The 15,286-nt window shown below is 43.8% G+C and overlaps 2 protein-coding genes across 2 annotated transcripts in view; both read right to left on the minus strand.

The window, feature by feature from the left end:
• Positions 1 to 1,758: 1,758 nt before the first annotated feature.
• On the minus strand, positions 1,759 to 8,005 carry LOC308323675 (cysteine protease atg4da-like). The gene is made up of 11 exons (XM_080775447.1): positions 7,874 to 8,005; positions 6,454 to 6,715; positions 6,270 to 6,353; positions 5,907 to 6,080; positions 5,184 to 5,475; positions 4,121 to 4,185; positions 3,868 to 4,010; positions 3,610 to 3,688; positions 3,335 to 3,411; positions 2,922 to 3,041; positions 1,759 to 2,592 (listed from the first exon to the last, which is right to left on the minus strand). The coding sequence occupies exons 2-11, from the start codon at positions 6,653 to 6,655 to the stop codon at positions 2,410 to 2,412; spliced, it is 1,419 nt and encodes a 472-aa protein (XP_080631573.1). The 5' UTR covers positions 6,656 to 6,715; positions 7,874 to 8,005; the 3' UTR covers positions 1,759 to 2,409.
• A 2,224-nt stretch (positions 8,006 to 10,229) lies between these two features.
• Positions 10,230 to 15,286, minus strand: part of LOC308323288 (microtubule-associated serine/threonine-protein kinase 1-like) — a gene marked incomplete at its 5' end in the record, with an annotated part of 55,144 nt that continues 50,087 nt past the window's right edge. The window contains 7 exons of the mRNA XM_080775011.1: positions 10,230 to 12,379; positions 12,701 to 12,888; positions 12,996 to 13,129; positions 13,347 to 13,469; positions 13,894 to 14,123; positions 14,455 to 14,679; positions 14,802 to 15,061. Of these exons, the coding sequence (XP_080631137.1) occupies positions 10,653 to 12,379; positions 12,701 to 12,888; positions 12,996 to 13,129; positions 13,347 to 13,469; positions 13,894 to 14,123; positions 14,455 to 14,679; positions 14,802 to 15,061 (2,887 nt within the window). The 3' untranslated portion in view covers positions 10,230 to 10,652. The remainder of the gene's footprint in view (positions 12,380 to 12,700; positions 12,889 to 12,995; positions 13,130 to 13,346; positions 13,470 to 13,893; positions 14,124 to 14,454; positions 14,680 to 14,801; positions 15,062 to 15,286) is intronic.

The following is a 15,286-nucleotide window of genomic DNA, read 5'->3' on the forward strand; positions in this document are numbered from 1 at the left end:
TAAAATGCCATTTCATTTCATTTCACGGCATTCGAGCTATGGATCAGAGCTATCCCAGTCCCCATTTACAGTACATTTGAGTAGGGTACTTTGTGTAGATATAGATATGCTGCTAAGATATGCATTTTATATATAAAATGAAATGTAGCATGCCTCTTAATGGAAGAACAGAGGTGGGTGTAAACAGTAGCAGCTAATTATTAAGCATATATGCACACTTTTGCACAGCAATGACAGCATAATATAATATGCCGTTGCACTATGATGTGTGTGTGTGTGTGTAACTGTATGTAGGCCTACATGCATACAGCAGCATACTGTATACAGCCCCACCCCCTCTATCTCTATCTGAGTAGGGTACATGAGAACATGTACTATTGTATGTGAGTGGTCAGCAACTTGACTTCTGAATGATCCATCTTAAGTCAGGTAAGGTCAGGTGGCTGAGATTGGTGGCTTACTGGCTTTAAGCCAGGTTGCTGCTGGCAATAAAGAATGTCAGAGATCAGATCAGGGAGGACTGCTGTCTGGTTTGTCACCCAATGACCCAATGACCCAATGACAGGCCGCCTAGTGTCCATGGGGGCAAGTTCTCTTGCTCATATACTCTTGGGTACTTATTCACTACAGCCTTCAAGCACTAGGAACAGTTCTTGTCATCCTGTTTGTCTGCGGAGGACCAGAAGGAAGTGCCTCATATAATAATACTGTAGACTTTGCACCACTTTATGATTTTATATCATCTGCATCTGGTTTAAAAACAGCAACACGTGATGATAGTCATTATGATGTATAGATACGTATATACCTCTCCATCTTGAACTGCCAGGATTACAACATCTTTGAGGTTGACCTGGCAGTGCCAAGTGAAGCGTGGAGTCTCTAAAAGATATTGGACTTTTTTTCTCTGAAAAGCAGTTGTTCTTAGTGAATGAATAAATTAAGACAATGAAAGCATCTCTTTATAAACAATGTTGTCAGTAATTCCTTCTTCATATCCCACAATAAAAACGTTCACATGGGGTGGCAGGCATGTCAACGAGGCAGGCATGTCAATTTGTTCATTTGTTGATGATTGAGAAAGCCAGCATGACACAATCTTAACTCTCCTACCATTAGGCCCAGTGTGTAACCGTCCTGCATGGTTGTCAGCTCAGTCCTGGTGATGTGCTGCCACATCTTCCATAGCAAGCAGTGAGTCACTTCACACCACCTTAACAACAGTGACAAAGCTGAGGAACCTGAACCTTAACTTTCCACTGGAGCGCAGTTTATCTAAATGTGGGCATGTGCTGCTTGCAGATGGTGCATTCACCCAGTAGGGCAGGCCCCCCTAGTGCCCATAATCTGGATCAATAAGGGACTATTATGCTAAAGAGTACAGATTCCAGCCCACTGGTGCTCCTGAGGTCCTTGCTTATAGGCTAGAACATGAGGCGCTTGGCTCTGCTGGCCTGCACAAGATCTTCAGGTAGAGATGTGTGGCCACTGGCCAGGGCAGGGAAGGAACGCTCCCCAATGATCAGGACCCGGTGAGGCACTTGCAGACTGATACCATTGTGGGAGGCTCTCCCTAAACACAGCAGATTCTGTGTGCAACTGATGCTGCCTGAACTTCAGTACCATGCCCATCTGTATTTTCAGCAATATGGCAGACAAGAGGGCCTAAATTCAGAAAAGCCCTCCCAGATGATTAAATAAGTGCAATTTGCTTTCAGACCCTGCCTTTTCATACCCAATTTAGAGTATTACAAGACATTTAGCATTTATAAAATGTTTATTCATGTGAACCTTTGGCAAAAACTACCCACAGCATAGTAATGTTTGAGCAATCTTGACTATTAAATGTAACAGTATTCTCATACCATTTAATTATATTCAGAAACCATTTCCCCAGGAATCTGTGCAAGTCATACGGCCAAAGGAATCTAATTTCCCAATCCATTCAAACACAGCACATCCTGTCATATGACATCAACCCATGGTCCAATGACTACCCCAGAGTAGTTAGTTTGATCTGAACAACACAATATTATTTCCCAGAATGGGGAACTTTATGTTGACTAAATAATCACAAACTTGGGCCAGGATTGTGTAATAGTGCACTCATAATAGATAGAAAGGTAAAAAAAAAAATCATATTAAAAGCCTCATCATTCATATTCACCTAAGACCGTAAAACAATAAAAACCAAATATATTTTTTTTATCAAAAAAGCAATAAATAAATTATGTTCTTGGCTCACAATATTGGTTTTTACCTCCCCTTTAGGTTATAGTTTGTGGATACAGACAACATTGTCCATCCATTCTTGGGCTTGTCAGTATTTGCCACAAAAAGCTCTGTTCCGCACGTCAGCTGAAGACAAAGATCACTTTATACCAGCGAGTGAATGTTGTCTGTCATAGTTCATAATAGAACAAACTCATCAATGCTGTTGCTGGTGTTAGTCTTAGCTAGTCTCCGCTGCTCCTTCCTCACGATACAGGCGATGTTTGTGGGTGTAGCATTTCCTCCCAACTCCCAGCCTGGAGCGCTGTGACCTTCTGCGAATGTGAACATGGGGTACTGCTCTGGAGATGTTGACAGTGCCTTGGGGGAAGCAAAGATAAATGAGAAATAAATTCATCCTCCAAGAGAAGTTATTACTTTCCAACATTTCTTTTTTAAAGACATACGACGAATGACAAAGTGCTACAAAAGTGCTAAAAAAATAAAATAAATTGCCCACCATAATGACACCAGGACCAGGTTTAATGTGGTGACTGAAACAGTACGTTTTGCAATTTTAAGACATCTTATTCATATTAGCTATTCATATCAGTTGCATCCAATATACCGGTAGAATTATATGAAAACCAACCACAACCACAAAACACCCTCTTATCCAGCCAAAGCTTCACACACATAATTTTACATACTGCAATGACAGTTGAGCACAGTGAGTCAAAGTCCTTCTGGCCCTTGGCATAGAAGCCAAACGTGCAGCTGGGGTCCATTCGACTGAATCCCATCTTCCGGGGATACTTGCAGTGAAATGACTGCAAGAGGTGTTGAGGAGAAGTTAACTGCAATGAGGTCTCATTAAGTGCAGAGGATAATCATTTCCATACCTGTGCAAACATGGTTGTTTCCCCTTTCAAGAACGCACATGTGTGCGCACCGTTTACATTACGGACTAATACAAGTATTCAAATCAATCAAAACGCATACACCTATTTGTCTGTCAAGGTTCCTCTGCAGTTTACAGTAAACAGGCCAGAGAAAGCAGAACTACATTAAACAGGCCAGAGAAAGCAGAACTATTTAGAGTAGACAATGGCATTTCTCCTACCTCCAAAGGGAAGTCCTCCTGTGTGATGTCCACAACAGGCTGACAGTAGTGCGGGTCCAAATACAACAGATGGTCATCTGATACAAGATACCAGAGGAAATGGAGTGACTGACAACTCTGACTGTACACAATAGTAATTACAGCAACATTACCAATTAAGATCCAAGATTTATTTTTAGGTGTGTGTGTGTGTGTGTGTGTGTGTGTGTGTGTGTGTGTGCGTGGGACTGTGTGTAGCTGCATCTACAGGCAGACAGACAAATGTACACACATACCTTGGAAACCAACAAAGAACAAGGAGTGCTTTGGTTTTCCTCCGATGATGCCGATGCAGCATTCTAATGCCAAGAGATTCTATGGACAGGAATATCGATAATGATTGGATGTTAAATCTCATACTGTACAGTATGTTACACATGGGAATGAGGATGTTAATGAAGACAAGCAGAGGCTGCATAATTGCGTAATGGCCCATATATTGGCCAAACCGAAATATAAGTCAGGGTCTAGACATTTTCTACAGATTGCGTTACCTTGACACATGCAATATAGTTTGGGTTGAGGTCTTGTCCTCCCAGACGTACAGGGACCAGGATGATGACTGACCGCCAAGGCTGACTGGTTCCTCTTGATGTGTGATGTCGCTCACACAACGCTCTCACGTCCTCTTTGTAAACTGCAATGGGACAGCAACAACCGGGACAATTTTAAATAAAACGAGGTATGGTGGGGTTCAGGTACGAGTTAGCAGATATGAAGATAAATAAAAGTGAGAAAGGCACTCACTGGTGCAGTCCTGTGCAACGTAAGCTGCCAGAGTGGGAATGTCAACAGATGCAGCCACAGCTTTACTGAAACAAAAAGTTATCCTGCATCACTAAAGGACCATGCAGCATATTGCACCTCAACAAAGTAGAAAAATTCAACATTTTCCAAATATATATGTTTATTTATTATACAAAAAGCAGCCATTTCTTTCTTATTATTATTGTTGTTTTTATATTTTCACAATCTCATACACAGATACACCGGCTTCTTTCTAATGTTTTGATAATTCGCGCGACAGATGTATGCATACTGTATGACGGTATAGCGTTTCATGTGACGAACTTAAACTATAGTGTATTTAATTAAGAAGATGATCAGGTAATATAATTGTGAAAATAATAATAATAAAATTATTGAAAGACAGAACTAGTGTATTGTCTGCTAGCGTGCTGCTTGCTTATGTTATGGATATACATACTGTTGACATTTACAACTTTGTCAACAAAAATACTTATACACGCACAAATAAATTGCATTATACAGTGCTGCCGGGCGGGTCTTTGTGCAACCGCTCCGGGATTGGAAAATAAGCTGTTACTTCCTCCGGGTTTGTTCTCCACATATTTCACACTGCCCATAGTTCATCTGCTACCCAATTAATACATCACTGTGTCACGTTTGTGTGTGAATAAGCGGTCCACATGGAACTCCAATTGAATCTCAACAACATATTTTCAACATAATTTCTGATGACATCATGGAACCCCAGATTTCCATTATTTTGTGGGTAGTCGTATGGTAGTGGGTGGAAATCTCACTGGGTACAATTCATTATTGAATATAAATGGATGGGGCACGCATTCCCAACTTGCATCACTCCCGAGTAGGCCTAGGCCTAGTAGGTTATACATTCTTACCGGTTGTCAAACAACAATGCATTTTCTTTCCCGACTTGCAGCATTCCCATTAACGTTGTTCTCAACATGTGTGGTTCCCGAGTAGGCCGGTGCACTAGTCTCGTAACACCAATAGATTGAAGGTCAACAGTGTTATTTAAAATGACATAAGCAGCAAGTCTCACCGGAGCATGTGTGCCACGATAGCGGGGCCATACCAGTCACCAGCCTTTTTCCCTGAGCTTTTACCTAGCTCCACCAACTGGTGTACCCCAAAGGGGGCTGTGGGGTTGTCCACGAACCAGGACACCACCCGTCTGTGTGTAGCCTCCTGTTGAGCCTGTGTGTCTGGCAGGGAAGCCAAGCTCATTTTTCGACCCCTTCTTCGAGGTGCCATCCATCCACTTTCTACTGGCCGTGACACTTGGAGATCAATGTCATCCCTGACCCTATGGTGGCTCAAAGACCAGGTCCACCCTGGGAATGAGGACATCGTAAAGAAGTACATTTGAATGCAGAGAATGATCACTTTCTATGGTCAGGGTTAGGATGACATTGAAAATGGTTGCTCAAAAAAGTAGAAAATGCATTTCTACCAATGTATTCCCGCCCCAGATTGACTTACTTTTTCCTGTTTGAAAATGTAAACGGCAACTGTCTCTTAGAATTAAAACACAATTCATCCCATCCTGTGCTGTGCCCCACCAATGCAGATGGCTATTAACACATAATGCTCCACTAATCTCTCCACTGTCTTTTTTTTCCTATTTTTTTTTCTTCTAATTTTCACAAATATGTTTTTTCAAAGTAACCTTACATATGAGCATACTACCTCTGTGTATTTCACAGCACAGCCACAGTTCGGGACTTTTAATACGTGCAATATATCTGTGTATGTCTGTGCACACCTGAGGGCAGCAGGTGTAACAGCAGGCCCTGTGCCAGCAGCATCTGTCCAGTACGCAGAACACACCCCCAGCCTCCGTCAGTGGTCAAGGCAGTGCCAGACAAAGGCAGGAAACCTCGTCTGTACGTCAGCCATGGGAGAGATGAGAAAGATCGACGGAAACGCTCCCTCTCCACTTACACAAACACAACAGAACAGAACCTCAATCAGAAATGACAGAAACCTGAAGACAAGGGGGTTGAAGCGCAGCTGCAGATTGGTCTCGGTGTGTTGTCGCATACAGGTGCTCTTTGGATGGTTTAGTAGGTGTGCTGCAGTTAATTCATTCTAGTAACTGGCTAAATTAAAATGAGCTAGGTCTCACCTTGATTACTGAGCAAGTAGGAATGACCAAGCATTGTCACAGGAGAACTTTTTTTGAAGTGAGATTTCTGTTTCAAAGGCCAGCCTGAGGTAGAAAAAGATAGCAAAACTCTGAAAAAGAAACAGGGAAGGTCTCTCTTGCTAAAACACGGCAGATGTTTAGAATGTAGGACAGGTAAACATACCATATTTGACACTGTTCCATGCCGAGATCAGCTTGGATTTGAGTTTGCCCATTTCCACCTGCCCCTGGTCATCCTTAAACTCTTCAAAGCATTGGGGCGCTATGGACTCAGCGGAAAGGTGTAGCCAGTCATCTATGATGTTCTCCTCGTCCTCTGTGGACTGGCCCTCACAGGGAGAGGATGACGAGCAGCTGGGATTCATAACTGTGGTTGGCTGACTGACTCAAGACTGTGGAGAAATGCTGCTTATTGCCATAGTAACCTGTGCAAAAGAAAAAAGAGTGTGCAACTGTGGCTAGATGCTATCTGAACTTCCTCACACATTCTGTATGTGTTTCTGAGACACATGTGGTGTGGTATTAGTATTTAGGACAGTAAATCTTTAACTGTATCTTTGTGTTTGTGGAAGTAGTGGAGACACATGATTAGTACCTACCGTGTGACTTGAGGAACTTTTGTATGCAATTATGTGTGCAACACAATAAAAAGGACAAAATATTCTATAATTATTTTTAAAAAATTGTCCATGTAATGGTTTATGATTACAAAAAATGAGGGTAGTTGAGGCATTGCCGGTTTCACAGACTTCCTCAATGTTTGCGACTTTCTTGTTATTTGACATTTTGGCCAATGTTTTCATATTACAGTTTGTTGATTCCTTTAGAATTTTGATCCAGTAATGGTCGTTTTCGATTATTTCTTGGGGTATTAAAAAGACTTAGAGATACCTGATGAAGGTCGTTTAGAGCGAAACGTTGTCATGCAGGAGACAAGGACTTTTCTCTAAATTAAAAATGGCTTAAAATGTAGGCCTACTTAAATTGTCCATTCACTGTCATCTGAGTAACTCACCATCCTGTCAACATTACAGCCATTCTTGTCAGTTAAGCAAGAATGGCAGTATTTATTTACAGTTTGGAGTACAGTACATTTCAGAGTGGACGACACCATAAAGCATTACACTTTTACACTAATAGGGATTAGGGACCACCTTGGAGGGCTCCTGTTAGGGTCTTCAAGGTGTTTTTGTTGACCAGTGAGGAGATCCTGTATATAGGAATCTTGTTCTTTGGTTGACTTTTTGATTACGTTGGTGGCCATTTTATCACCGGGAAAGATTTGCCTCCAGGATGAAAGTTAATTTAGGTAGTTAATTTCATCTTTTCGATCAATGTGTGACATTGTGACAGAATTCAGACCAAGCTTAGTGTACGTTAATAGCTTGTTGTCTCTTGCACATCCCACTATGACTTCACTTAGTTATTTTTTATTATTTTACAGTACTATTATGGAAATCAGACGTCTAGTAATCCACTAATCAGCAGCACTGGAGAACTCATTAAAGGCAAGCATCGACTTGGCAGACGTACCGCCAGTAGCAAAGCTAAAATAAATACACGGTCCAGCTTTATTCTCTTACCTTCATTCAGATCGATGTAATTCGTCGTCTCCACCAAGACCACAGCCGTCTCATACTGTTTTGTTATTTTTGACTGATTTCGGCTATGGATTTACGTTTCGTTTACGATAGTAGTACTCGATATTCGATAAGAACTCGCGCTTACTTCCTGTTAACTTCATAACAACGTGTATCTGTAACGTGATTGGGCAATAGAGGACCAATCATATTTGTCCACTTTAAAGTCCTGGGCTTTTCAACAAAATAATAATAATACAAAATAATAATTATTCTTATTATTATATCAAATTTGGATCATGGTAAATTCAGGGGTTGAACATTTTTGGAGTACAATTGAAAACCTATATAAGTAGCCTACTGTACTTAAGTACAGTTTTGAGGTATTTTGTTAATTTGTTTTACTTACTTTACTGGACAGTAACCTGTGTGTGTGTGTGTGTGTGTGTGTGTGTGTGTGTGTGTGTGTGTGTGTGTTTCGACCGGTTGATCTCTCGCTGGACGATGTTTGCCTGTTTCTGGCTACAATATAATATGACTGTTTATAGGCCTACAAAGAATAGAAAAAGACATTGATTTGTTTCTCTGTTTATTACATTTGCACTATGGGCTCTTCTTTTGCATTAGTTTTTCACAACAGTGACTGGAGCATGTGATATGGACGAACAGCAGTGAGAGAGATAATTCATAATTGTGATATAAAAGTCATACAGTGAGAAAAATGGACATAACAGTAATATTGCAACTCTCAGTTTTATGGAATGGCAGAAGTAACCCAGCACAAAACAGTTCAACCACACAGATTTGGTAGATTCTCTCAGTTTTAGATTGACAATTAAGAGATTTCAAATTTATCTGAGCAGCAAAGCAAAAGTGAACCAACCACAGACATAAAACTTTGAATAAATGAAAATGTATAATAAATAGATTAAAAAATAAACAAATTTGACACAAATTAAAGTGCAATTTCCACACCTCAGCGCACACACAAATATACAGGCATTTAACATCTAAACGTGACTTTCTTATCTGTTAAAATGCACACAGCATCATGGATCGAATGAATATTGGTCTTATCTCATAATATGAGCTATAGACTATCCAGGAAATTCAACTGTTTTGAGAACAAAACAAATGTATATAAACGAGTAAAAAATAAATAAAGATGATATAATGTTACATCCAAATTATTTAAAAAATAAATAAAAGATGTGCAGGAATTGGTTAAGGTTCTCCACAAATGTCGATTAATTATCACCAAACACAGCTCATTTTCAGCCCAGGATATTTGTTGGGATGTCATGTGTTACTGCTGACCACAAGATGGCAGCCTAACATAGGTCTGAATCTGGTCTCAGCATCCTGACGTGGGACCTCCAGTCTACTATAACTGCGGGCACACTAGGATTGCATATTATCATTATAAACCGTAAACAACACCTCACCCCTAAATGAAAACACTGGCACATTTCATCACACGTTACATTATACAATGCTACTTTTGCATACATGGAAGGGAGGGAGAGCATGTGGGGTGCTAGCCTAGTTTCCTATATAGTGCTAGTCTCATTATGCTTCTTTGTGTATTTTACTGTCCGACCAGATTCACAGGAATGCATACAAAGACTCCTCTACATCTCAACACTAATGTATTCACTTTCAAAGTATAGGCTATATAATTGCACATTTCACAAAAGGTCAATGAAGAGAACTTCTAAAATATAATTCGATTGCCAGGCTTATTGTGACACGAGCCATTATACCCTCATGACCGCCGTCTTGTCTTGAGCACAATGTAAACTTTTTTTTTAAATAGGGACACACCAAAAATGGCATCAAAAGCACAAAATCTGTGTAGTGTCCTTGTGCAAGTTCCAATAGTCCACCTCCTTTCAACAACAATTCAGCCCTTAAATAGACCAGAAACAAACAGATTGATTCACCCTCTAAATCTTTGTCTCTGCAAGCAGGTATGTCAAACTAGTTTGTGGCATATGTTAGCACTGGACTGTTACAGATAATTATTTTCGTGTTGCCTTTTTCTACACCACACAACCTATAGTACTAAGCCCGAACACTTTTAGCAGCTGAGTGTTGAAGAAATTTGCTGGGCATTTTTCCTCCTTTCAACTAAACTAAAAGATGGCACTAAATGGTTGTATCTGAACACAGATTGACTTAAAGGATTACATTTATGGTGATAATGATGCAATATTCACATGGAGGCCAGACCGGGGAGTTCCCCCCCTTCTGTTATCCCTTACCGGGGTGGGTTTCCCACCCTGCAGAGTATTACAGTACACAAGACTAATGGTCGGCGTGTGAATTATGGTCAATAACGGGACAGAATCCTGCCTGGTCACATGCTGTTAGACAATGTTGTTGGCGCTCTGTTGACATGTTGTTCACAGTGTTCACTACCATAAGGTCTGTTTTAATAGTTTCTCATCTTTTCTTTAAATATTCTCTTTCATTTTCATGTACAATGTAGGACATGCATTATGACATACGCTTTTTGACTATATACAACACAATGTGCTGAATAGTACATACACAGAACACCATTTACACACATCAGAGAACAGTAGTTGATGCACCTTCCTTCATACCTTCTTTTATCTATTTATTATGTATATTGTTTTTTTTGTTGTTTTTTGTTTTTTTTGGCATTTATGTTATAGTTTCATCAGTCAGCAATATGTGGCATTACGATGCTACAGGATTCTTTCAAATCCAAAAAGGCATTGAGTAGGGCAGTCCAAGCTTGTCCTGTATTCCCAGATCACGAGTGATGCTTGGAGCTCCGTGTGTTCGCCTTATCGGACTGGATTAGACCAGTTGTCCCCGACGGGGATGCTGTCTGGGGGCCTCGGCGACCACCTCCGGACGAAGCCTCTGCTTTTCCTGCAGAGACACCCCGTCTTTCCTCACTCGCCGCCTTGGGGGAGTCTTTCCCCTTGACTCCTTCTTGTGTGGGGCTGTCTTTTCCCTTCATAGGCCCGAGCACAGTTTTGGCCACACTGGTGAGCTGGGTGACAAAGCCGCCCTTGTCCCCGGGGAACGCCGGACGTGTTTTACTGGAGCAGGGGGAGGTGGACGACGGCGACATGGGGTTCTCCTCCAGGGCCTCCAGGTGGTTCCCATCTTCCCTGGCACCGCGGTAGCTGCTCGATGGGTGTATCTTTTCTCCCCTGGGTTTGGTGACGACAGCGGTGGCGAGGGCTGTGGCTGTCGTTGGAGCAGCTTGGGTCAGAGGCTGCGTTGGGACCGGAGGTGCGGGACCTTTGCCCCTGGTGGTCTCAGTTGCTTTATTATCACTGCTGCTCAGCCCTCCTTTCACAGGGTGCTCGCCTGTCTCTGTACCTCTGCATAGCGTGGATGGCTCCGTGGCAGAAGGTTTTTGTGTGGCGCCTTTGTCTGCACTTGCACTTCCTTTGGCTTTCTCCTCTGTCTTCTCTTGGGTTTTAGGAATTCGGATGCTATGTGTCTGGATGCTTTGCTGTTTACCGTTTAGTGGCTGTGTGTCCTTTGATATGCCCGGGGTTGCCATTGTTTTCTCACTGGCTTTAGGGGATGATCCTGTACTTGCTGTGTTAGACGTGGGAGGACTCACATTTGGCATTTTGTCCCCAGGACTGCAGGGCGTGCTTCCTGTAGTGGAGGGAACCAAGACCGGGCTAGACTTGGTCTTCACCGTGGCTAGACAGGTGTCGCTCTTTGGATCCCCAGCAGAGGGCGACGTCTTTGCCGTGTCAGTAGCACTGATGTTGGACACGGGTTTAGTTAGCGCACTTTGAAATTGCGTCTCAGACGCCATGGCGTTACCATCTTTCTCTCTCCCTGTGAGCAGGGTGTCGCGGCTAAGCGGCGACTCCTGCCTTCCTAGTCTCCTCACAGGTTTGAGCCCGCCTAACTCTCCTGTGGTGGGCGGAGACGGCGAGGAAGAGGAGGAGGTAGGCGAGGGCGGAGCGGGTCCATTCTCTCCCTCCATCTCCAGTAGGCTCTGCAGGCTGTGCTCGCAGTGGAAGGACTCTCTCCTGTAGTCGCCATGCGTCACCTCCAGGCTGTGCTTGCGCATGGACACCCCCCCACCCGTGAGAGGAGATGTGGACGACGAGGAGGATGATGAAGATGACGAAGGAAGGTGCGGTGCTCCCAGCTTCTCAGCCGACTGCACGCGCTGCAGCAGCGGGGACCGGGGTGGCTCGGCACTCTTAGGCCGTGGCCGGGCGATTGGAGGCGAGGAGTGCAGCTTTGCGGGGAACGTCTGCGTGGTGTTGGAGCTGCCCACAGTGTGGCCGCTCAGCGGCGGGGGTGACGAGGTGGTGGGGGAAGGGGTGTGGGCCAGTGGTGACAGGGGGATGTTGCCAGCGGACTTGCAGCGTGCAGAGCGGTACTGCCGGTGCAGCTTCGGAGAGAGGCCGTGCAGCGAGCTGGGCCTCATGTGCTGGGAGGCAGCGGGGGAGTTGGGCGTGCTGGAGGCCGGGGAACTACTCTGAGATGACGTGCCTAGGAGGAGAGGAGAGGAGAGGAGAGTCACTGTCAACTGTTCATTCACAACATTGTTTGTAGTTTTATTTATTATAATTTAAATGGATTGTTCTTGAAGAAAAATCAATTCAAATAATAGGAATAATCGATAGTTACATTTATAAAATACACAATACAACAGAGAGTTAGAGGAAGAATGAGAAACATGACGGGCCAGATTATGATAACTTATCCTTGCTGTGTATTTGTTCTGCATAATAGTCAAAGTAATAGTGGTTGTCAGAGCAGCGCTCACAAATAAAATCAGCTGGGCAGATAACTCTCATGAGGGCCACTAACCGAGGTAGGGTGACTCAGGGGTGGAGCGGTAGCTCTGGGTGGGGGAGCGAGCAGAGAGGCTGTGTGTCGGTGAGGCAGGAAGACTGTCTCCAGACGACAGCGATCGGTTCAGAGACGACAGACTGCGACTGGTGTGGAGCAAGTTGGACTGTTTGGTGATCTTCCTGAACAGGGAGCTGCGTTTCTTACTGCAAGACAAACAAGAGGGGACGAATAATGACAGATGCAGTAGTCAGCAGGGCATGGCCACGATAAAGGGAAAAGGGTGATGCAGATGAATATTTCTATAACTCACTCTTGCCCATCTTTGGCTGCTGGCCTCTTGTTGCGCCGTGCCATCTTGGATTTGTAGCTGGATTTGCGAGCAGGACCAACCTTTATAGATGTGTTCTCAAAGGGAGTCGTCGTGACTGTCACTTTGTTTCCACTCTGGGAGGAGGATAAATAATAAATCATTATAGTATAGCAGGATACGCTAACCATTTGTTAAATGAAACTGGAACTATTTTTGGAGATTTGGTTTGAATGGAAAAAAAAGTACAGTAACTCAGGTCAGTTTTACTAAGACTAATAGGTTAATAGAGGAAATAGAGGTTAAAGAACAATTTAACTTGAGCAGTTTTGACCCATTCTGTCTTCCCCTCACCTTCAGGATGAGCTCCACTACCTCGGTGTGAACCAGACCGTGGACCGACTCTCCGTTCACATGGGTGATGAGGTCTCCAGCGCTAACACCTGCGTCCTGGGCGGGGCCACCATCCTCGACGTGCTGTGATTGGATCAGAGTGCTGCTTTAGAGACTTGGTAGACGAGTCGCATTAACTAGCCTGTTAGAGCTATGGCGTGATTGTTTTGTCAGTGAACTGTGGTGTCAATCATTGTTTGTGGCCTGATACTCTAAAACAGTATAGACATCAAAGAGTAGGAAATTAATGCATATTTTGAGGCGCAAACGTTTTCTCAAGAGGAAATAATTTGTTGACACACACACACACACACACACACACACACACACACACACACACACACACACACACACACACACACACACACACACACACACACACACACACACACACACACACACACACACACACACACACACACACACACACACACACACACACACACACACACACACACACACACACACACACACACACACACACACAATAATATAAATGCTCTCTCACCCAGACCATGTGATGCACGCTGTACACATCACTGTCTCCCATGTAGACCCGGATGGCTCGGAGGGTGAAGCCATACTTCTTGCCTGAGCGGTGGATGGTAATGGGCGAGCGCAGCACACTGACTGTAGGGGAGTAATCCCGGCTGGGGGAGGAGTCACGGGAGGAGGGGTCGGAGGAGATGGAGCGAGGTGACATCGGGCTGGCCAGTGGGGAGGTGCCATGCTGCTCCACTGTGGCAGACCAGGAAGCATGATGAGCATAGATAGATAGATACAGTGCGGTTTAAAGTCATACTGACTAATGTTAATTTGAGTTTTAGGGTTTTTTTGGCGACTCTTCTAGCGTCGTTGTCATTACAGTGTTTGTCTACATGGAACAACTGCTTGAAATAAAATGCTATTTTGCTATTAACAAAATACATTTGCAGTGCCTACATCATTTTGGCACAAAATAGTGTTATATTGTGAAAAAGATACCAGGGAAAGATTAGATCAAAAATAACTAATAATGCATAGTGTATAAACAGTATATAAATTAGTTACAAAGGGCGTGTTTGTTCACCTGCAGGGATGATGACAGAGAGAGCTGTGGCAGAAGCAGATTTGATGACTTTGGTCCCCGGCCGTGAGTTAGGTTTCTCCCCGTCAACTGAGAGTTGTGGATGGCGGACCCGTCGCAGCACCAGATCATTGGTGGCCCCTCTGGGCCCCTGGGGATCAGGCACCCCGAGAACAGCTGTGCTGCCTGGCAGAGGTGTTGACGCCTCAGCCGGCCTCAACTGCTTTTCTGTGACACGGGAGAGACATGAATGGTAACGGCGTTGACTTCTCTTGATTGTGGCATCCAATAGGGAAGATGAAGGACTTTCGGAATTTGCAATCCAAGGTTACAGTCACATGCTCTCTTACCCCCAGCGTTGAGCCCGTTGGTCTCTTTGAGAAGAGACTTCAGATCTCCCTGATTGGACATGGAGGCCAGACCCCCCTCCAGTGAAGCTCCCCTGGTTTTGACCTGTGGCTGCCGGGTGGGGAAGGGTAGCTCAGGGTCGCCCTCTAAAGGCGAGGCAAAGCGATGCGTGTCCATGAGGGCTGAAAAGCGCCGGCGGGCTCCGGAAGGTGGGCTGGAGTCACTCTCTGTGAAGGAGGACTCGGAACAGGACAGCCGCTTCCTGGATAACGAAGAACACATCAAAGTAGGTTAGATTAGTCAGATTAGAAACACTATAATGTCCACCAATCAAGTCATTATAGATTATAGTTTAGTATTTCCAAATGATAACAATCTGTTCTATGTATATGTCATGTTAGTTAGTGATATGATCATGAATGATTTAAAAAAATTACTGTATATCAGAATCCACAATAACACCCAGATCTTTTACCTTGCTTGCTGG

Source organism: Protomyctophum bolini, assembly GCF_963924005.1.
Source record: "Protomyctophum bolini genome assembly, chromosome: 11".
Lineage (NCBI taxonomy): Eukaryota > Metazoa > Chordata > Actinopteri > Myctophiformes > Myctophidae > Protomyctophum > Protomyctophum bolini.

What these genes read in the sequence shown, in the direction of transcription:
- LOC308323675 (XM_080775447.1), bottom strand. Translation starts at nt 6,655, where the DNA reads ATGAATCCCAGCTGCTCGTCATCCTCTCCCTGTGAGGGCCAGTCCACA. An exon ending in GTTCTTTGTTGGTTTCCAAG is followed by an intron (nt 3,412 to 3,609) that starts GTATGTGTGTAC and finishes ATCTTGTATCAG; the next exon opens with ATGACCATCTGTTGTATTTG. An exon ending in TGTGCTCAACTGTCATTGCA is followed by an intron (nt 2,593 to 2,921) that starts GTATGTAAAATT and finishes GCTTCCCCCAAG; the next exon opens with GCACTGTCAACATCTCCAGA.